At 44.8% G+C, this 24049-nt stretch overlaps 2 protein-coding genes across 2 annotated transcripts in view; one reads left to right on the plus strand and one right to left on the minus strand.

The window, feature by feature from the left end:
- S100PBP (S100P binding protein) overlaps positions 1-13497 on the minus strand; it is a 56405-nt gene extending 42908 nt beyond the window's left edge. The window contains exon 1 of the mRNA XM_049775190.1: positions 13451-13497. The gene's annotated coding sequence lies outside the window, so the exon portion shown is untranslated. The remainder of the gene's footprint in view (positions 1-13450) is intronic.
- A 502-nt stretch (positions 13498-13999) lies between these two features.
- YARS1 (tyrosyl-tRNA synthetase 1) overlaps positions 14000-24049 on the plus strand; it is a 31371-nt gene continuing 21321 nt past the window's right edge. Inside the window, exons 1-3 of the mRNA XM_049774788.1 lie at positions 14000-14127; positions 21384-21530; positions 21828-22003. Coding sequence (XP_049630745.1) covers positions 14071-14127; positions 21384-21530; positions 21828-22003 — 380 coding nt within the window. The 5' untranslated portion in view covers positions 14000-14070. The remainder of the gene's footprint in view (positions 14128-21383; positions 21531-21827; positions 22004-24049) is intronic.

Genomic DNA, 24049 nt, shown 5'->3' on the forward strand with positions numbered 1-24049 from the left:
CTCATTACCTAACTTGAAGTTCTATTACAAAAGCCACAGTGGTCAAAACATCATTTCTGAAACAAAGACAGACTTCTTTTGTTTGTTTGTTTTTGGGTCACACTCAGCAACACTCAGGGATTACTCCTGGCTCTACGCTCAAAAATTGCTCCTGACAGGCACAGGGGACCATATGAAATGCCGGGATTCGAAACACCATCCTTCTGCATGCGAGGCAAACATCCTACCTCTATGCTAATCTTCGGCCCCCTCAAAGACAGACTTTTAACAATGGGTCAGAATAGAATATCCAGTGACAAACCCCCAAGTATATGGTCAATTAATCTTTGACAAAGAAGCCAAGAACTTAAAATGGAATAATGCCAGTCTCTTCAACAAATGGTGCTGGAACAATTGGATAACCATGTGTAAGAAATTAAAGATCCTCGGCAGGGCCGGAGAGATAGCACAGCGGTGTTTGCCTTGCAAGCAGCCGATCCAAAGGTGGTTGGTTCGAATCCCGGTATCCCATATGGTACCCGTGCCTGCCAGGAGCTATTTCTGAGCAGACAGCCAGGAGTAACCCCTGAGCACCGCTGGGTGTGGCCCAAAAACCAAACGAAAAAAAAGATCCTCGGCAGACATTTTGGGGCTTCCCCCGGCTTGCTTCAACCTGGGAACTTTGATCTTCTCTGGCATTCATCCCCTGACGGCTTGCCTCGGCTGAGGTGAGTCTTCCCGGACTGGAGTTGCGGATAAAGCTGACTGCTGGGCCCCTTAGGCTCGGCAGACATTTTGGGGCTTCCCCAGCTTGCTTCAACCTGGGAATTTTGATCTTCTCTGGCATTCATTCCCTGACAGCTTGCCTCGGCTGAGGTGAGTCTTTCCAGGCCAGAGTTGCGATAAAGCTGACTCTGCTGGCCCCCTTAAGCCCACCTATAAGGGGTCGCAGCAGAGCTCCGCTTCGCTTAGCGGCCACGCACTCCACCTAGCCAATGAATACCACCACAACACGTAGAAAAATCCACAGCATAAGCGTGACAATGGGGAAACTACACAGATCAACATCAGCCATAGAGAATGAAGATGGAAACCCTGATGACCCAACAATGGCCAACCACCTAAGCAGTCTTTCAGAAATGGAGTTTAGAGAAGAAATACGGAGGATGCTCACAGAACTCAAAGAAAGTATAGATCAGAACACTAATAAAAATCAAGAGAATATGAAGATAAAAATCAGAAAACTCCAAACTGAAATATCAGGTCAAATAACAGGCCTGAAAAACTCAGTAGACAAATTGAAGAATATAATGGATGAGCTTTCCAACAGGTTAAAAGCAGCTGAGGAGGGGCCGGGCGGTGGCGCAAGAGGTAAGGTGCCTGCCTTGCCTGCGCTAGCCTTGGACGGACCGCGGTTCGATCCCCTGGTGTCCCATATGGTCCCCCAAGCCAGGAGCGACTTCTGAGCGCATAGCCAGGAGTAACCCCTGAGTGTTACCGGGTGTGGCCCAAAAACCAAAAACCAAAAAAAAAAAAAAAAAAAAAAAGAAAAAGTGCCTGTTCATTTTGGGGCCGGGCGATGGCGCTAGCCTAGGACGGACCGCGGTTCGATCCCCCGGTGTCCCATATGGTCCCCCAAGAAGCCAGGAGCAACTTCTGAGGGCATAGCCAGGAGTAACCCCTGAGCGTCACAGGGTGTGGCCCAAAAACCAAAAAAAAAAAAAAAAAAAAGCAGCTGAGGATAGAATTAGTGCGCTGGAAGATGCGATGCATAACAACTTTACACAGCAGAAGAGACCAGAAAAAAGCCTTAAATCAAATGATCAGACAATGGAAAAATTACTCAAAGAATATGAGCAGATGAAAATAGAAGTCTTTGATAAGCTCAACAGAAACAACTTTAGAATCATTGAAGTCCCAGAGACCCAAGAAGAAAATCTCCAGGAAGAATCAACAGTCAAGAACATCATCACAGAGAAACTACCAGAGCTAAAGAAAACATGTGACCAAATTCTGCATGCCCGAAGAGTACCAGCTAAAAAAGACCCCAGGAAAAACACCTCAAGATACATCCTAGTCACAATGATGAATCCCACAGATAGAGATAGAATACTGCAAGCAGCAAGATCAAAAAAAGAAATTACATTCCAGGGAGCATCCTTGAAATTTACAGCAGACCTGTCACCAGAAACACTCAAGGCCAGAAGGCAGTGGTGGGATATAGTGACAAAACTCAATGAAATAAATGCTTCGCCAAGAATACTGCACCCAGCAAAACTCACTTTCAGGTTTGAAGGAAGTATACATGGCTTCACAGATAAACAACAGCTCAAAAACTTTACAGACTCAAAACCAGCCTTAAAAGAAAAACTGAAAGATCTATTCTAAAGACAAGACAGAACAAAATACACACCAAACTTCTACACAAAGATGGCAATAAATCCCATGACAATTATTTCTCTCAATGTCAATGAACTAAATGCACCCGTTAAGAGGCACAGAGTGGCAAAATGGATCAAAAAACTGAAGCCAACCTTCTGCTGCCTACAAGAAACACACCTAAATAGTCAGAATAAACATAGACTCAAAATCAAAGGCTGGAGGAAAATCATTCAAGCAAACAACACCCTTAAAAAAGCGGGGGTGGCCATACTAATATCAGATGACACAAACTTTATACTCAGAAAAGTTGTAAGGGACAAAGATGGATATTATGTACTAATCAAGGGATATGTACAGCAGAAAGAAATCACTCTCCTAAACATATATGTACCCAATGAGGGACCAGCAAAGTATTTAATACAATTGTTGACAAATCTGAAAAAGGATATCAATAATAACACAATAATTGGGGAGACCTCAACACAGGCTTGTCAACACTTGATAGGTCAACCAAATGGAAACCCAACAAAAATATACTAGACCTGAAAAGAGAAATGGATGAAAGAGGCCTAATAGATATATATAGGACACTCCATCCTCAGAAACCTGGATACACATTCTTTTCCAGCGTACATGGGTCATTCTCCAGGATAGACCACATGCTGGCACATAAAACATACCTCCATAAAATCAAGAAGATAGAAATTTTGCAGGCTACCTTTGCTGACCACAAGGCTTTGAAGTTAGATGTGAACTACAAAGGGACAAAGAAGAAAAAATTTAACACCTGGAAATTAAACAGTCTACTACTGAACAACTAGGTCCGAGATGAAATCAAAGAAGAAATCAAAAATTTCCTGGAAACATGGGGCCGGTGAGGTGGCGCTAGAGGTAAGGTGTCTGCCTTGCAAGCGCTAGCCAAGGAAGGACCGCAGTTTGATACCCGGCGTCCCATATGGTCTCCCCAAGCCAGGGGCGATTTCTGAGCACTTAGCCAGGAGTAATCCCTGAGCATCAAACGGGTGTGGCCCGAAAAACAAAAACAAAGACAAAAAAATTTCCTGGAAACAAATGACAATGAAAATACAAACTATCAGAACCTATGAGATACAGCAAAAGTGGTACTGAGAGGAAAATGCATAGCTTTGCAAGTACACATCAGGAAGGAAGAAGGAGCATACATGAATAGCTTAATGACGCAGCTTATAGAATTAGAAAATGATCAACAAAAGTAACTAAAAATAGGGAGACAGAAGGAAATAACAAAGCTGAAAGCAGAAATCAATGAAATGGAAACCCAAAAACAATCCGAAAGATCAACAAAAGCAGAAGTTGGTTCTTTGAAAAAATAAACAAGATTGATAGACCATTGGCAAAACTCACAAAGCAAGAGAGAGAGAAATTTGATGACGCGTATTAGAAATGAAAAGGGGGAGATCACTACAGATACTGCAGAAATTCAAAGGATATTCAGAGAATACTTTGAGAAACTCTACGCCACTAAATATGAGAACCTAGACGAAATGGATAAATTTTTGAACTCATATAACCTTCCACGGTTGAATAAAGAAGATGTAGCATATCTAAACACCCCCATCACTATTGAGGAAATTAAAACTGTAATAAAAAATTTGCCCAAAAACAAAAGCCCAGGCCCTGATGGATTCACAAATGAATTCTTTTTTTTTTTTTTTTTTTTGGTTTTTGGGTCACACCCAGCAGTGCTCAGGGGTTACTCCTGGCTGTCTGCTCAGAAATAGCTCCTGGCAGGCACGGGGGACCATATGGGACACCGGGATTCGAACCAACCACCTTAGGTTCTGGATCGGCTGCTTGCAAGGCAAATACCGCTGTGCTATCTCTCTGGGCCCAAATGAATTCTTTCAAACCTTTTTTCTTTTTTTTTTTTTGGGGGGGGGGAGGGGGTCACACCTGGCTGTCTGCTCAGAAGTAGCTCCTGGCAGGCACGTGGGACCATATGGGATACCGGGATTCGAACCAACCACCTTTGGTCCTGGATCAGCTGCTTGCAAGGCAAACGCCGCTGTGTTATCTCTCCAGGCCCTCTTTCAAACCTTTCAAGAGGAACTACTACCAATCCTGGCCAGGCTCTTTTATGAAATCGAAAAAACAGGAACACTTCCAAATAGCTTTTATGAAGCCAACATCACCTTAATACCAAAACCAGATAGAGATGCTGCCGAAAAAAGAAAACTACAGACCAATATCCCTGATGAACACAGATGCAAAGATCCTCAACAAAATCCTGGCGAACAGGATCCAGTGCCTCATCAAGAAGATCATTCACTTTGATCAAGTAGGTTTCATCCCAGGAATGCAAGGATGGTTTAACATCCGTAAATCTATCAAATAATACACAACATAAACAACAAGAAAAATAAAAATCACATGGTCATATCAATAGATGCAGAAAAAGCATTTGATAAGGTTCAACACCCATTCTTGATGAAAACTCTCAGCAAGATAGAAATAAAAGGAACCTTTCTCAATATAGTTAAAGTCATCTACCACAAGCCAGTGGCAAATATTATCCTCAATGGAGAAAAACTAAAAGCCTTCCCTCTAAATGCTGGTACAAGACAAGGCTGTCCTCTCTCACTACTCCTATTCAACATAGTACTGGAAGTACTTGCTATAGCGATTAGGCAAGAAAAAGATATCAAGGGAATCCAGACAGAAAAGAAAGAAGTCAAGCTCTCACTGTTTGCAGATGACATGATACTCTACTTAGAAAACCCTAAAGACTCTACCAAAAAGCTTCTAGAAATAATAGATTCATATAGCAAAGTGGCAGGCTACAAAATTAACACACAAAAATCAATGGCCTTTTTATACACTAATAATGATAGGGAAGAAATGGACATTAAGAGAACAATCCCATTCACATTAGTGCCACACAAACTCAAATATCTTGGAGTCAACCTGACTAAAGATGTGAAGGATCTATACAAAGAAAACTATAAAACACTGCCCCAAGAAATAAGAGAGGACACGTGGAAATGGAAACACATACCCTGCTCATGGATTGGCAGGATCAACATCATTAAAATGGCAATACTTCCAAAAGCATTGTACAGATTTAATGTGATTCCTCTAAAGATAGCCATGACATTCTTCAAAGAAGTGGATCAAACACTTCTAAAATTCATTTGGAACAATAAACAACCTCGAATAGCTAAAGCACTCCTTGGGAAAAGGAATATGGGAGACATTACTTTCCCTAATATTAAGCTGTATTACAAAGCAATAGTTCTAAAAACAGCATGGTATTGGAATAAAGACAGACCCTCAGATCAGTGGAATAGGCTTGAGTACTCAGAAAATGTTCCTCAGACATATAACCACCTAGTTTTTGATAAAGGAGCAAGAAATCCGAAATGGAGCAAGGAAAGCCTATTCAACAAGTGGTGTTGGCACAACTGGTTAGCCACTTGCAAAAAAGCGAACTCAGACCCCCAGCTAACACCATGTACAAAGAGAAAATCCAAATAGATTAAAGACTTTGATATCAGATTTGAAACTATAAGGTATATAGAACAACATGTTGGTGAAACACTCCAGGACATTGAGACTAAAGTCATCTTTAAGGAGGAGACAGCACTTTCCAAACTAGTGGAAGCAGAGATAAACAGATGGGACTATATTAAGCTGAGAAGCTTCTGCATCTCAAAGGAGATAGTGCCCAGAATACAAAGGCCACCCACTGAGTGGGAGAAATTATTCACCCAATACTCATCAGATAAAGGACTAATATCCAAAATTTACAAGGTACTGACAGAACTATACAAGAAAAAAACAACCCCATCAAAAATGGGGAGAACAAATGAACAGACACTTTGAAAAAGAAGAAAGGCAAATGGCCAAAAGCACATGAAAAGATGCTCAACATCACTAATCATCAGGGAGATGCAAATCAAAACTACTATGAGGTACCACCTCACGCCACTGAGATTGGCAAACATCACAAAAAAGGAAAACAAGCAGTGCTGGCAGGGAATGTGGAGAGAAAGGAACTCTTTCACTACTGGTGGGAATGCCATCTAGTACACCTTTATGGAAAGCGATATGGAGATTCCTTCACAAACTGGACACTGAGCTTCCATACGATCCAGCTATACCACTCCTAGGAATATACCCGAGGAACACAAAAATACAATACAAAAATCCCTTCCTTACACCTATATTCATTGCAGCGCTATTTACAATAGCCAGACTCTGGAAACAATCAAGATGCCCTTCAACAGATGAGTGGCTAAAGAAACTGTGGTACATATACACAATGGAATACTATGCAGCCGTCAAGAGAGAAGTCATGAAATTTTCCTATACATGGATGTACATGGAATCTATTATGCTGAGTGAAGTAAGTCAGAGGGAGAGAGAAAGACAGAATGGTTTCACTCATCTATGGGTTTTAAGAAAAATGAAAGACATTTTTAACAGTATCTCAGAGACAAGAGAGATGAGGGCTGGTAGGTGCAGCTCATGACATGAAGCTCATCACATAGAGTGATGAGTGCAGTTGGAGAGATGACTACACTGAAAACTATCATAACAATGTGAATGAATGAGAGAAGTAGAAAGCCTGTCTTGAGTACAGGTGTGGGGGGGTGGGGAGGAGGGAGGTCTGGGAAATTGCTGGTGGGAATGTTGCACTGGTGAAGGGGGGGTGTTCTTTACATGGCTGTAATTATACAACTATAATCATATTTGTAATCACGGTGTTTAAATAAAGATAATTATTATAAAAAAAGAAATTAAAGATCAATCAATATCTAACACCTTACACAAAAATTAATTCAAAGTAGATTAAAGACCTTAAGATTAGTCCCTGAATGGGACTACAAGAACTAGAGCAATATAGCACAGCATCCAATATGGTCCCGGAGCCTGCCAGTAGTAATTTCTAAACACAGGAGTAACCAGGGCGTCACTGGTAGGGCATTTGCCTTGCACATGACCAACACAGGTTCAATCCCCAGCATCCCATACAGTCCCCCAAGCCTGCCACAAGTGATTTCTTAGCAGAGCCAGGGGCATGACCCAAAAATAAAATAAAACAAAACAAAAAATTGTACTACATCAAACTAAAAAGTTTTTGTATGAGAAAAGAAACACCAGCTAAAACCAGAAGACAGCTGGGTGGGAGAAAATTTTTGCACTCAACATATCAGATAAAGGTTGTATATCTATGATATACAAAGTACTCACAAAGGTTAACTCCACAAAACCTAAAAACCCTATCAAAAAGTGGGGAAATGAACAGACAATTCCCTGAGAAAGACCAAAACAGGTAGCCAACACACACATATTAAAATACTCATCACTTATCATTAGGGAAATCCAAATCAAGACAACAATGAGGTATCATCTTACACCAGTGAGGATGGCACATATCAAAAATACTGGAAACAATCTGTGTTGGTGGGGCTCTGGTGAGAAAGGAACTCTCATCCACTGCTGGTGGGAATGCTGCCTGGTCCGACTCCTATGGAAAACAGTTTGGAGGGTTCACAGTAAACTCAAAAATGAGATGCCATATGAACCAGCAACCCCACTTTTGGGTATCTATCCCCAAAACAGAAAAACATTCATCCCAAAGAATGTATGCACACCACTATTTATTGCAGCACTTAGTACAAAAGCTAAGACTTGGAATCAACCTAGATATCCAACAACATATAAGGGAATCATGAAGATAAGGTACATATATACAATGAATACTACATAGCTGTAAGAAATAATGAAGTCATGCAATTTGCTGCAGCTTAGATGGAACTAGAATATATTACGTTAAATAAAGACAAAAGGATAAATACAGAACGTTGTCATTTATATATGGTGTTTAGAATAACTGCATGAAGAAATGCAATGGTTAAATGAGAATTGTCTTGAATACTCTTAGCCCCAGAGTATAGCAAGAAGGAAAGAAACTGAGTGGAATAGAAAAACAAACATGAAAGGAGGGGGCCAGGGATGAAGTGGTCTCAGGTGCATTGGTAGTGTTAAAAAAGGACAGAAATAAATATCTAAGCCAGAGGCAACAACAATGGAAGAGACCCAAACTTTAACTGAGCACTGCTGGGTGTGACCCAAAAAACCACACACACACAAAAAAAACAATCTAAACTTAAAATGGGCCTGTTATACTGGTGGGCTGGTGGGGCAGAAGGGGGTGGTATGGGATGTACTCGGGAACACTGACACTGACACTGGTGCTGAGATTGGCCCTGATTCATTGTATGTCTGAAACCCAATTATGAAGGACTTTGTAAATCACAATGGTTTCAATAAAATAAAAATGTTTCTTTACTAAGACTCTTTATTTCAGGGTAGAGCAATAGTACAGCAGGTGGGACATTTGCTTTGCATGTGGCCAACCCTAATTCAACTCCTAGCATCCCATATGGTCCCTTGAGTCCAACAGGAGTGATTTCTGAACCAAGAGCCAGGAGTAATCCCCTGAGTACAGCCTGGTGTGGCCCCAAAACAAAAAACCAAGATCCTTTATTTTCGTTAACAATATAATACATACATATATCATTTAATTCTAAGAGGCCAATGGGGACATGATTGTGATTCAGTGGTAGGACACAACTTGTACAGCAACATATACACACACACCAATGATAATGCGTGAGAATAAGAAATACCAATTTCGGCATTAGTGGTATATTGCTTTTGGAGATAGAGAGAAGCATGTCTAATTTAAACTGCCATTTAATTTAAACTTTTTTTTTTTTTTTTGGTTTTTGGGTCACACCCGTAAGCTCAGGGGTTACTCCTGGCTCTACACTCAGAAATCGCTCATGGCAGGCTTGGGGGACCATATGGGATGCTGGGATTCGAACCACAATCTTCTGCATGCAAGACAAACGCATTATCTCTATGCTATCTCTCCGGCCCCAGTCATTTAATTTTTTAATGTATTTTAGGCCACACCCAGTGGTACTCAGGAACAATGTAGTGCTGGGGACTCAAACACAGGGTTCCAGCAAGCAAGCCATGTACTCCAGCTCTTTGAGCTATCTCCAGTTCCTATAATGTATTATTCTTTTTTTTCCTTTTGGTTTTTGGGCCACCACCCAGTGAAGCTCAGGGGTTACTCCAGGCTATATATGCATATGGCTCAGAAATCGCTTTTGGCTTGGGGGACCACATGGGACTCCAAGGATCGAGCTGTGGTCAGTCCTAGGCTAGCGCTGGAAAGGCAGACGCCTTACCACTTGAGCCACCACTTCGGCCCCATGTAATGTATTATTGTTTAATAAAAAAAAAAAAAAAAAGATGTGGGGCTGGAGAGATAGCATGGAGGTAGAGCGTTTGCCTTGCATGCAGAAGGACGGTGGTTCAAATCCCATGTGGTCCCCGGAGCCTGCCAGGAGCGATTTCTGAGCGTAGAGCCAGGAGTAACCCCTGAGTGCTGCCCCCCTCCAAATAAGGTGGGGCCAGAGAGCTAGCACAGCGGTATGGCGTTCGCCTTGCAAGCAGCTGACCCAGGGCCACGGGTGGTTCAAATCCCGGCATCCCATATGGTCCCCGGTGCCTGCCAGGCGCGATTTCTGAGCACAGAGCCAGAGTAACCCCTGAGTGCCGCAGTGTGTGATCCCCCCCAAAATAAGGTGGGGCCAAAGCAATAGCACAGCAGTAGGGCGTTTGTCTTGCATGTGACTGACCCAGAACGGACCTGGATTCAATCCCAGGTGTCCCATATGGTCCCCCAAGCCAAGAGTGATTTCTGAGCACAGAGCCAGGAGTAACCCGAGTGTCACTGAATGTGGCCCAAAAACAAACAAAAAAAGGTGTCGACCCAGGCAATCTTGTATGGTGAGTAGTATTATTCTATATTATTGTTATGGCCTACTAGGGTTTGATCTCTGGTATCCCATCATAGTCCCTCAGCCCTACCATGAGTAATCCCTGAATGCAGTCAGGAGTAAACCTTGCACACCACTGGGTATGGCTCGAAAACAAAACTGAAAAAAAAAAAAACAACTGCTAAAGTACATGCTTTGCATGTTTGACTACACAGCAGCCACCAACCCCCACCTCTAACATTGGGTTGTGGCACTGGCAGTGTCCCAGCATCATCAGATGTGGTCCCCACATGTTAGCAAAACTCAAACCAATATAAAATAATGGGTGATAAAGCTGGATGATTTAAATATTAACTCCAATAAAATACACCATCTCAGTACCTATCTCATAGAGCAGTTGTTACAAACTTCAATGACACAGACACTAAATAAATGGTAGTTGTAGTAACTATTCCACCCCACCATAATTTTCCTGACCCTTCAGGCAAAGAAAGCATGGGAATAGTATTTCTTCTTTTTTAGCCTAGTCTTAAATTATAGTTGTCTCTAAGTTAAAGACCAGGCTGTATGGATCCCTGAAATATCATCAATTTCTATATATTAATGGCCCTTTTGTGTGTTATTGTTTGGGGGCTATACAATACAGTGATCTGGGATGACTTTTAGCACTGGAGGACCACATGATTAGTGCCAGTGATCAAGCCCATGTTCCAGCAGGCAAAGTATGCTTTCCAGTCCAGATAGCACTCCCTCAGGCCCTTAAGTATTTTCTAATATAGAGGTACTAAAATCCAAACAGCAATCTAAGTTTGAATCTCAAAACTGAAATGACAATACTCATCTGAAAAGGAGAAAACTACTCACCAGTGACCTCAAACAGATCATCATGAGGCACAAAATAAAGGGGAATTTATGAAAGCATTCTAAACTTAAAACCCAATACTAAGATCAATTTTTGTGTGTGTGTGGTTTTTGGGTCACACCCGCCAGTGCTCAGGGGTTATTCCTGGCTCCAGGCTCAGAAATTGCTCCTGGCAGGCACAGGGACCATATGGGACACCGGGATTTGAACTGATGACCTCCTGCATGAAAGGCAAACGCCTTACCTCCATGCTATCCCTCCGGCCCCTAAGATCAATATTTAATGTATTTTCAAGGGAAGGGGTAATCCTAGATACAAATGAAATTCTAAAGTAAGACCTGAGACACAAGCTCAATGTTCTATCACATATTTCCCACTATGAGGCTCTGGATTCCAAATTCCAAGATAGGCTGTTAGTACCATTCTAACATCTCATTGGCTTCTCTCTCTTTTTTTGAGTGGGGGAACACGCCTTGGTGTTCAGGGTTTACTCCCGTCACTGCACTTAGAAATTACTGACAGTACTCAGGGTACCATACAGGATGCTAGAGATCAAACCTAGGTCAGCTGCATGCAAGTCGAAAGCCCTACCTGCTGTACTCTATCTCCAGCCCCTCCCTTAATGGCAGGTACAGTGGGTAGGTCAACCTCCAGCATCCCATTCGGTCCCTCAAGCACCACCAGGAGTAATTGCTGAGTGCAGGACACCCCCCCCCAATTTTTCTTTTGCAGTAGTACAAGGGTTGTTCTGGGGGTCTGGGGGGTTTGATGTCAATCAGGCTGGCAGTTTCAATGTAAGTGCCTGAAGATTCAATGTTCCTTGGTAACTGCAGTCTTGAAGTGGATTACTGAGATCTCAGTGGTGCTGGGGGGCAAAGGGAGGGGTGGCTCCAGGCAACACTGGCTGCACACAAGACAAGAACCTTACCCCCTACACTGTTTTTCCTGCCAGAGGCTCGCTATTTCTAAGGAAAGATCCCTTTCCCTCCACTCGTCTTGAGTTCCTCTGCACCCCATCCTTTCTGTGACCCTATTCTGTCCTTCCACGTCGCTCTCACCTGTCCACCCCCTCCTTCACACTTCAGTTCATCGCCCCCTCGCACTGTTCTCTAACCTCCCAGTTGCAACCTCAGAAACTGGTTCCCATTCTATTTTTAATCTGCCTAAGAAACCCCCATTGCCCGAGAGCACAAAGCCTTGTTTTACTCAGGCCACTAAAACTGCAACAACCAGATACAAACTCAGGGCCTCTTTCAAGGTAAAAGCGGAGCATCGCCAAGCTGGATCTGTTACAAGCAAGGACAAAACAACCATCTTCAACGGACCGGGCATCCCCCACTGGCCTCTGATGTCCAACTTCCCTCCACTACAACACTGTACCCCAAAGTCCTGGCCTCCAAGGTGCGAGACTTTGCAGCTCCTAGTAACTTGGGCACCACCTTGAAAGCGATGAATCCTAGTACACGGAATGAAATCATCGGTAAAAAAAAAATCGAGAGACTCCAGGAAACATTGTTGGGGAAGAAAGGGCACCAAGGGGGTGGGGGGTGGGGGGGGGAAGCTCAGCTTTTGAGCCCCATTTCACTAGTGGCTCCTGGGGCCAGGAACTCTCCTCCTGCAGGGCCCAGAAACCAAAAGGTTATAGTTACTCAGCAGCAACAGGTTTCTTTCTCTCTTTGGAAAAGTAAAAATAAACAAACAACTAAGTAAATAAAGAGAGGGGTTCCTGCTCATTTAGACAAGGTCTGCCCATCCTGAGAGTCTGGGACCCAGCTCGCAAAGGCACGGGTCACTGGAGATTATAGATAAAGTTGGGGCGACTGGTTATCGCCCCATCCCATCCCATCCCATCCCATCTTGGCTCTGGAGGCGCTGCCCTAGACTTGGGGGGGTCTGGCACCCAGGTTGGTTGCGATAAGCCACCCCCGCGGCTTTGGAAGGGCCTGCGGAGAGAATCCCCTCCTCGCGTTCCAGAACGCCCCGACTCGACTCGTCTCCCGCCTCCAGGCCGAGCTCGAGCGGGGACCGAGGGGCGAAGCGTGGGCGACCCCCCGCCCTCCCGCTCCCCTCCCCGCCCCCTCCCGGGACCCTAACATCCGGGTCTCCGGTGGGACGTGGGGGGAGGGGAGAGGGCCGAGCAACCCCCACCCACCGCACGCCGCGCCCCGCCCCCACGGGCCCGTTTCCCGCGGCTGGGTGAGGGGCCAGAGCCCGAGCGGAGCGGAGCGCCCGCCGAGCTGGAGGGGAGGGCACTCCCCCTCCCTCCCGCCCTCTCGCCAGCCGCCATCACCTCCCGAGCGAGAGGACCAGCCGGCCCCGGAGCCCCGCGAGCGCGCCGCCCCACCCTCCCCCGAGAAGCAACAGGGTGCACCCCTCGCCCTCCTCCCACCTCAGAAACGCTGATTCGCTCCCCTCTCCCGCTTCTTTTCACCTCCGGGAGCCGGGCCGAAGCCTGGGCGCACGACTGACTGACAGACTGACAGACGGACGGACTGACGGACTGCCAGCCTCACTCCGCCCCCGGCGCCATTTTATCGCCCCCTCCCCGGTCTCCTCCCCCCCCCACCCTGAGGAAGCGGGAGCGGGCGAGCGCCGAGGGGCGGGGCCAAGGCGGTGATTGGCAGAGAAACGCCACGCCCCACAAATGGGTGGAGTCCAACGGGGCGGGCCCAAGGAGGTGACTGGCAGGAAAACGCCACGCCCCTCTAAGAGGCCCCGCCCCTAATTCTAGCCACGCCCGCTTCTACCCCCCGCGGGCTTCCTCCCATTCAGGTCGCCGCGCGGCGCCGCCGCTCTCATCGATTCGCTCGGCGCTCCGCCGATTCGCCCTGGTTCAGAACCTTCGGCTCCCGGAAGAGAGGCTCAGGCGGAACTAGCCGAGCGTCGAGCCCAGCTGACGCAACCCCACCGAGTCCGCGTGACAGCTTCTTGAGGACTCCAGGACTCAGTGGGCGCCGGACCTGAGTGAGCTGAGCTGAGCTGAGCGCGATCTGAGACGATCTGAGAGCCATGGGGGATGCCCCGAGTCCTGAAGAGAAGCTGCATCTGATCACCCGGAACTTACAGGTCGGGCCCTGGCTTGGCTGGCCTCGAAGGTGGAAATGCGTCGTCGTGCGGTACCGCCTCCCCCCTCCAATCTGATGATGATGATGATGATCTTCTTGAGTCCTAAAAACGAATCTTATAAGCTTGTATCGCCGGGGGAACTAGGTGCTGGGGCAGTTCTGAAGGAGGCTGTGAGATGGGTATCTCAGAGTCACTGGGGCACTTGCCGTTGGGCCAGGCAGCAAGATGCCCACTATATTCCCATTTATATATACATATTATACATTATATATATTCCCATTATATGCCTGGCTAGGTGCTGGGCCCTAGGGACACCTCAGAACCCCGCATTCCCTCGGCTTGTCTGGAGGAATCTTTTAAAAATGCCCCCTCAATCCATGGGAGCGAGTCCTAGAAGGTGCTGTCCAAGGGAGCTTTCTTTGGGTTGGAATTCGAGGACTGGGCTGGAGCAGTGACCTCTAAAAGCGTGCCTTGACGGATGAGGATTCCTCTCCACGCCCAAAGTCCCCGCTCTGGGCAGGGGGAAGGTTTGGGGGTTGCTGGGAAGGGGAGAGGCAGTTCATAAAAGGAATCCGGCTCACCCAGAATAAAACAAGGACGGGGTTCCGAGAAGGCTAATTTGGCAGGAACAGAGTGAACCAAGTGCAGATCAAGCATTTAATATTTGTATTCCTCGTTCCTTTGACCCCCTTCATGCCTTGGACCATTGTTGAATGACCAGTAATATTGGGAACCCTGATAATTATATTTAAATAACAATTCTCCCTGCCTCCCTCGACTCTTGCTGAATCTTTGTTGCTGTTTCTTTCTAGAATTTACTACCATCTGTGGTGCTATGCGGTTGACTAACTTGTTTCAGGGGTAGACCTAGGAGTCAGATCATGAGCACCTTGCAAGGCTGTATTTTAAATTGGTGTGAGCAGTTGAAGAGCAGATAGGTTCGTTTGGCCACAGTAAAGCTCACCCTTTAAAAATAAGTATAGTTCAGGGGTCAGGCTCTTGCCTTTGCATTGAAGTTGATGTGGGTTCTAGCTGTCCCTGCTACTGTCTATGAATTCCCTTGGGACAAGATCTCTTCCTGAGCACAGAGCCAGGAATGGCCCCTGTGCACCACTAAGTATGGTCCAAAACCCAATAATATATACAGCTCAATGAGTTTTGTTTTGTTTTGTTTTGTTTGGGGGCCAGGGCTTTCTCCTGGCTCTGTTCAGAGATCTGTGGCAGGGCTCTGGGGACCCTAAAGGGTATGGGATTCGAACATGCTTTGAGCACATACAAAGCAAGCACCCTACCCACCGTGCTATCATTGTGGTCTATCAGTGGGTTTTGAATAGTCACCAAGACTAGAACATTTGCATTCCCCCCCAAAATATACCTGTACCCACTTAAATCATGGTCCATCCCTTTTCTCCAACATGGGAAAACTCTTTTATTCCTAGTTTTTGTTGTTGTTTGTTTTGGGGTCATACCTAGTAGTACTCAGGGCTTATTTTTGGCTCTGTGCTCAGGGGGTCATTCTTGGCAACCATATGTGGTACTAGGGATCAAATCAAGGGGTTCAGGGGTTACTCATGTCTCTAAGATCAGTAATCATTCTTGGTGGGATCGAACCCTGGTCAGCCATGTGCAATACAGATGCCCCTACCTGCTATACTACTGCTTGGACCCCTACTTTTCTTTTTTCACCAAATAGTATTTATCATCTAATTTGTCCATTCATCATGAGCATTTGGGTCATTTCTACTTAGAGTTTGATCTTAACCAGGAATTGGAGATAGTGTAGCAGGTAGGATGTTTACTTTGTATGTGACCAACCTGGATTTGGTGCCTGGTACCACATATGGTTGCCAAGAGTGACCCCTGAGAGCAGATCCAGGAGTAAGCTGTGTAAGGAGCATGTCTGTGAGATGTGAGCAATAGTTCAACAGGTTGGGTTTTGCCTCGCACACAGCTGACTTGGGTTCTATCCTTGGCACCCCATTAATCTCCCAAGCCTGCCAGGAATTACCCCTGAGAGCAGAGCTAGTAGTGAACACTAAGCACCACCAATTGTGACCCCCCCCCAAAATAGAAAATGCCTTGATTTTATGAGATTCTTATATGGCTTCTTTTTTTTTTTTCTTCCAGTTTTTGGGTTACACCTGTTGGTGCTCAGGAGTTACTCCTGGCTCTGTACTCAGAAGTCATTGCTGGCAGGCTCGGGGGACAATATGGGATGCTGGGATTTGAACTGGGGTCTGTCCTTTGTTGGCTGTGTGCAAGGCAAACACTTTACCACTGTACTATCGCTCCACCCTTCTTTTTATTTATTTAATTAATTTATTTATTTTTGGTTTGGGGGCCACACCCGGTGATGCTGGGGGAGTGGTTACTCCTGGCCTGGGAGACCATATGGGAATCGGAAGGTCAGCTGCCTGCAAGGCAAACGCCCTACTGCTGCACTACCACTCTGGCCCCTAATGGCTTCTTCTTAATCAGACCTTTTGTATCCTAGTTTCTCCCCTTTAAAATAGTGCTCTTAGAGATAAAGGATATACAAAACTAATGGGTTTGATTCTGATCTTATTTTCTTTCTTTGGGCCATGTCTGCTGAGTTCAGGGATTCCTCTTAGTGCTTCTCAAGGAACCACAGGGATCAAAGCAGCATCAGATGTGTGTAAAGCAAGCACCTTGGCCACTGTACTATCTCTCCAGACCCTTAGTTCATTTTATTTTTTTATTTTTATTTATTTATTTATTTTTGGTTTTGGAGTCACACCCAGTGGCACTCAGGGGTTAATTCTGGTTCTGCCCTCAGAAATCGTCCATGGCAGGCACAGAAGACCATAAGGGATGCCAGGATTTGAACCACCACCTGTCCTAGGTCGGCTACATGCAAAGCAAATGCCCTACCGCTGTGATATCTCTCCAGCCCCTATTTTTATTTATTTTTTGTTTGGGGCTACACTTAGTGGTGCTCAGAAGATACTCCTGACTCTACACTCAGAAATCACCCCTTTCAGGCTCGGGGACCACATGGGATGCCAGGGAATCAAACCCAGGTTGGCCGCGTGCAAGGCAAAAACCCAACCCTACCTGATGTTCTATCATTCCGGTCCCTCAACTCATTTTAAAAGTTATTTTCTTGAATGGCAAGAATTTGCAAGTGTTTGATTGGGACCCAGCAGATGAAGGATCAGCTTGGAACACAAAATTTAAGAAGTTCTACTAATTGCTTATTCAATGCAATCAAAATTTTTTTTATCTATTATGACTCCCGACAGCCTCCTCTAGCCATCACTTTGCTTAAATATACTAAAGGGTTGGAGTGATAGCACAGCAATTAGGGTGTTTGCCTTGCTTGTGGTCATTCCAGGTTCAATCCTCAGCATTCCAAGTCTGCCAGGAGTGATTTCTGAGCACAAAACCAGGAGAAATTTCTGTGCTGGGTGTGGTCCCAACCCCAAAACAAACAATAAACCCAAATCTGGGGCCAAATGCCACAATCACCACCCCCAAAATAAAATCCTAACCAAATCTGCTTGATCCATGGCATACTGTTCTATTAGGACTTTTCCAGTATCATCTTAGGGCAAAATGAAGTCATTGAACTATTTAAACACGTGGCAGGGATTTGGCTTAGTAGTAGAACACTTACCTTGCACACATAAAACTTAGTTCAATCCTTAGCACCACACATGCAGATTTTTTTTTGTTTTTTGTTTGTTTGTTTGTTTGTTTGTTTTTGTTTTTGGGTCACACCCAGCAATGCTCAGGGGTTATTCCTGGCTCTACACTCAGAAATCGCCCCCCCACCCCCCCGCAGGCTCGGGGGACCATATGGGATGCCAGGATTTGACTCAGCAACCTTCCGCATGTAAGGCAAACACCTTACCGCTGTGCTATCTCTTCGGCCCCCACATGCAGATTTAAATAAGTAAAGTAGGGACTGGAGTGATAATGCAGCAGGTAAAGTTTTTGCCTTGCATATGGCCAACCCAGATTCCATCCCTGGAATTGTTTATGGTTCTCTGTGCACCACCAGGAGTAATTCCTGAATGCAAAGCCAGGAGTAACCAAAATCAAAATAACCAAAGTAACCAAAGCCAAAATCCTAAATAAATCAGTATATTAGTCAAAATAGCAAGCAGTCTGCTAGAGGATTCAACATGACTGCATACTTTTTTTTTTTTTTTTTTTTGGTTTTTTGGGCCACACCCGGCGGTGCTCAGGGGTTACTCCTGGCTGTCTGCTCAGAAATCGCTCCTGGCAGGCACGGGGGACCATATGGGACACCGGGATTCGAACCAACCACCTTTGGTCCTGGATCGGGTGCTTGCAAGGCAAACGCCGCTGTACTATCTCTCCGGCCCATCATACATTTATTTCTTTATTTCTTTCCTTTCCTTTCCTACTAGATTCAGAAGAAATTTGATTTAAGAGACTAGAAAGAGGTGGGGCAAGGGTTGAAAGCCTTCATGGTATGAAAGGTAATGGTCTTAAGCAGGTTTATATAGGCCATTAACTATTATAGATGATGTCCTTTATATACCTTTCTAAATGCTGTTTATTTTATACAATCCACACCGAGCGTAGCACTCAGTTCATACAATCAAAGAGTGTGTTCATTTCATCCAGGTATATGACTCAGCTTCTGATGAAAGCACTAAAGTCAGGAACAGCCCATAGACTGAGTGTCAGAGTCCAAGTTACCAGAAGTCTAAGTCAGGGACATGCATCAAGAGACATTTCTGGTAGCTTGACTCACATTGGGCCTATTGGTTCTTTTTGTTGGAGGAAGATCAGGATAGGCTCCAGAATAGTCCAGAGATGCTAGAGTGAACCAACTGGTGTGACCCAACAACCATTCACCCCAAAAGACAAGTCAAGGACAACTGGGTCCAAAAGTCAATCAGGAAAGATTCTGGTATCTTCAAGGAACTAACAGCTCTGGGACCCCCAGATCAAGAATCTGCCCAAAGTGTGTATTGAGACTACTGGTAGAGACAGCATGCCACTCTGACCTCTGGGCCCAGTTATCTTTGCCATGTAACTTAGTTTGATGTGAATGGGTGCCAGGCCACACCAGTTGCTGCTTAGGAAACCAAGTGGTTTTAGGAATTAAATCGGGTCAGCTATGTAAAGAACAAGTACCTTAATGTTACCGTAACAGGGGTCCTCAAACTTTTTAAACAGGGGGCCAGTTCACTGTCCCTCAGATCATTGGAGGGTCTGACTATAGTAAAAACAAAACTTATGAACGAATTCTTATGCACACTGCATATATCTTATTTTGCAATGAAGAAACAAAACAGATACAAATACAATATGTGGCCCGCTATGTCTTTGGCCCCTAGGACTTGGATTGGAGAGAGCAAAAGTTGATGTGTAAGACTTGTTAAGTTATTAGAATAATCCTGCTATGACCTGGTTACCTAACTAGTATGTCCGTAGAAAGATGAAGAGAATAGACTCTAAGATAGGGGTCTCAAACTCAATTTACCTGGGGGCCGCAGGAGGCAAAGTCGGGGTGATCCTCGAGAGTAAAGTCAGTAGTAAGCCTTGAACATTGGGGGGGTGTGACCCAAACAACTAAAACAAAACAAAACAAAAAAAGATTCCTCTAGGGCAGGGCCACAAAATGTTGTACAGAGGGCTGTTTGTGGCTCGGCCGTGAGTTTGAGACCCCTGCTCTAAGAGTTGGTTCTGAGTGAATTACTCCATTTGATGAATAACAGTGTCATTTACAGAACTAGAGATTCAACCATAGTGAAACATATGGATGGGGAGTTAGTTGAGAGCAGGAATTTTTATTTTGTTGTTGGTTTGTTTTAACATATTGAAATTAAATTAACTGAGTCAGGGGCCTAGTTGAAGCACATACTTTACATGCAGGTACACCAGGTTCAGTCTCTGGTACCTCGTGGTCCCCTGGTCACCACACCAGCAGTAACTACGCTCCCTCTAGTCCCTTGGGGAGTCTTCTTCCCCCCCAAGAATTGGTCGAGGTGTATGGGTCTCTATACGGGCTTTAGCAGAATTTTGAGATTTTTGTTTTCGTGTTTTGTTTGGTTTTTGGGTCACACCTGGTGGCACTCAGGCTTTTTCTTCCTGCTTTTTTGTTTTGTTTTGTTTTTTGGATCACACCCGGCATCACTCAGGGGTTACTCCTGGCTCTACACTCAGAAATTGCTCCTGGCAGGCTCGGGGGACCAAATTGGATGCCGGGATTTGAACCACCATCCTTGTGCATTGCAAGGCAAACTCCTTACCTCCATGCTATCTCTCTGGCCCCTCTTCCTGCTTTGAGCTCAGAACTTACTCCTGGCAGTCTTGGGGGACCATATGGGATGCTGGGGGTTGAATCTAGGTTAGTTGTGTCTAAGGCAAATGCCTTACACACTCTGCTATTTGGCTCTGGCCCTATCTAGGATTTTTAAACTCAAACACAAAGCAACTAAAGGAGAATATAAAGTTAAAAAAGAAGCCCCACAAAACAGGTAAGGCATTTGTCTTGCACATGACAAGTCCTGGTTCAATCCCCTATATCCATATGGCCCCTCAAGCCTGCGAGAAGTTGTTCCTGAGTGCAGAGTCAAGTAACTCCTAAGCACTGCTAAGAATGGTTAATATTGAATTATTAAGAATAGGTATAAAGAAACCTGTGTGTCATTATCTAAGATATTGGAGGAAAACTAAGAATAAAATAGAGGAAGCCAGAGGTATTTCAAAACCAAAAAGTTTTTTTTTTTTAATTTAGCAACCTAGAGGTCTTCTGTGATCTTAGCATGAACACTTTCAGTAGTTTGGAATTCAAACTGGAATTAGAGATCCAGAGTGGAAATCAGGAAGAGACAACTATCCTAAGAAGCTGTCTGTGGAAGGAAGGAGTATCTGAGGAGATGGATCAAAGGGCTGGAGCAAGAGTCCTGGGTTTGATCCGAAGCACCACTGGAAGTGACCCTGAGCACTATACAGGGAGTACCCTGAGTCTCACTGGGCATGGCCCCAAAACAAAGGAAGGAATGTGACTTAGAGTAGTTGGAAGTGAAGCTGCAGTTCAGGACCTGACTCTTTCCAACAGCATCATTTCACTGGTGTGCAAGCAGCTCTGCCAGCTTAGGCTGGCTCATGCTCAGCATTGAGCACCGTGAGATCTCCCTGCTGATTCTGAGCCTGCCCCCCAGAGACTGGCACCTTTGTTTTCCTTGTCACAGGGACAACAATGAGCAAGGTGAAACATTGGCATTGAACCAGCTTTTCTACTTTCCCAACAGGAGGTTCTAGGAGAAGAGAAGCTGAAAGAGATACTGAAGGAACGAGAACTAAAAATTTACTGGGGAACAGCAACCACAGGCAAGCCTCATGTGGCTTACTTTGTGCCTATGTCCAAGATTGCAGACTTCCTGAAAGCAGGATGTGAGGTAAGAACTGGATGTAAACTGGAGCTAAAAAGATAGGACAAGGGTTAAGGTGCCTGCCTTTTGTTCAGTTGACCCTGGTTCTATCCCCAGCACCACATATGATCCCTTCAACACCCCCCACCAGCTTTATAGGAAAGACTCCTGAGCACAGAGCCAGGAATAAACCCTAATCACAGTTTGGTGTAACCCAAAAGCCATAAATAAATAAATCATAAATACATAAATGAATGAATGAATAGGCAACAGGGTGGTGAAAGTACAGGGTCAAATTTTCATTTTGGTGAATTATCTTATCAGGTAACCATTCTGTTTGCGGACCTTCATGCCTACCTGGATAACATGAAAGCCCCATGGGAACTTCTAGAACTCCGAACCAACTACTATGAGAATGTGATTAAGGCAATGCTGGAGAGCATAGGTGTACCCTTGGAGAAGCTCAGGTTTATCAAAGGCACCGATTACCAGCTCAGCAAGTAAGTGCTTCATACAGTGCACTTTATAGTACTCCACCTGCTAGCTTAATTACAGGCCTGTGGAGTCCAGATACTCTTAATTTGGGATTAGAAGCTTTGACCCCACCTGATAACTATTAAAATGTTTATAGCCTTTGCCCTTTTAATTCTTCTCAACTACGTGCTGGGGAAAAATATGTGTTAACTAGTAAAAAGCCTAAGTCCTGTTCATTTTCTGAAGAGAAATGTAGCCATAACAAAAGCTCTTGGTTTTGCAGAGTCTGCAAACTTATGGGAGAGTATAATGGACAATTCGCCCTCCCTTTATTCTTATAGCCTCAGCAAATAATGATAAGAGAAATGTGCCAGAAAAACATTCAGGGGCCGGGGTGGTGGCGTAAGCGGTAAGGCATTGGCCTTGCCCGAACTAACCTAGGATGAACCGGAGTTCGATCCCCCGGCATCCCATACAGCCCCACCCAAGCCAGGAGTGATTTCTGAGTGCATAGCCAGGAGGAACCCCTGAGCGTCACTGGGTGGGACCCAAAAACCAAAAAAAAAAAAAAAAAAGAAAAAAGAAAAACATTCAATAAGAAGAATTTCTCATTGAAACACTAATTTTTTTTTTATCTTGGTGCCAGGAACAAACTCAAGGTCTTTGGAACCACACGTTCTTCTACTGAGTGATACTAATGGCTCACTCCCTAATATTTATTATTTTTTCATGTAGTATATTCATAGTTGCTATGTTAACATAATTTTGTTTCCTACCTTCTTGTTTGTTTTGGAGCCACACAGGGAGTTTATGTGTGCTATTCCTGGCTTAGTGCTCTGGAAACCATGAGTTGTTTGGAATTGGACCCAGGCCCCCTACATGCAACGTATGTGCTCCAGCCTGCTAAGCTATCTTTCTGGCCCCTGTCCTAATTATTTTTTAACTTAGTATTTCCTAAATAATTGCCTTCAGGTTCTTCATACTCTCTACATTTTTTTTTTTTTTTTGGTTCACACCCAGTAGCACTCAGGACTTACTCCTGGCTCTATGCTCAGAAATCGCTCCTGGCAGGCTTGGGGGACCACATGGGATGCCGGGATTTGAACCACCGACCTTCTGCATGCAAAGCAAACACCTTACCTCCATGCTATCTCGCCGGCCCCACTCTACATTTTTAAATTCTTTCTATCTCTTAAGGACTAATGAAATAGGATAGGAGATACTTACCTTACATGTGACTTCCTCTTCAATCTTTGGTTTTGTATTTGACTCTCTGAACACCATACTATGGCATAAAGGATCACTACTAAGTACAGAGCCAGTAACAGCCCCAGAGCACTGCTGGATGTTACCCTCTAAAAAAAAAAGATAAAAATCTCTCAAATAAGCCATGTATCAGACCAGAAAGTTAGTATCGCATGGAAGGCACTTGCTTTCCATGCAGCTGACCCAGGTTCAATATCCAGGAACACAAATGGTCCCCTGACCATCATCAAGAGTGATCCCTGCGCACAAAATCAGGAGTAAATCCTTAGTTTGGGTGTGGCCAAGACTCCTTCCCTCAAAAAAAAAAAAAAATATGCCATGTATCATTCTGCTTGTCACTTTTGCATTTACTCCTTCAGAACAACCTTTGTTTAGGTTTTTGGGCTATACCTGGTAGTTCTCCAGAACTACTCCCAGCTTGGGAGACCATGAAGTTTTAGAGGTCAAACCCAGGGCTCTTGGAGCCAAAGAGATAGCACAACCTAAGGTGGTTGGTTCGAATCCCGGCATCCCATATGGTCCCCCGTGCCTGCCAGGAGCGATTACTGAGCAGATAGCCAGGAGTAACCCCTGAGCATTGCCGGGTGTGGCCCAAAAATAAAAAAATAAAATAAATAAATAAAAAACAGGGCTCTCACATGTTAAGCATGCCCTCTAGCCTTTAAATGCTTCTCCCCAGTTTCCTCAACAATTTTAGCTTATCATTGTATTTGCCCTGTTTATTTATTTGCCTGAAATAGATTGAGTCTTTAGAGGGTATAGCGTAGTGGCAGACCTCTTGCTCTATTTATGTCAGGCCTTGGGTT

Source organism: Suncus etruscus, chromosome 6, assembly GCF_024139225.1.
Source record: "Suncus etruscus isolate mSunEtr1 chromosome 6, mSunEtr1.pri.cur, whole genome shotgun sequence".
Classification (NCBI taxonomy): domain Eukaryota; kingdom Metazoa; phylum Chordata; class Mammalia; order Eulipotyphla; family Soricidae; genus Suncus; species Suncus etruscus.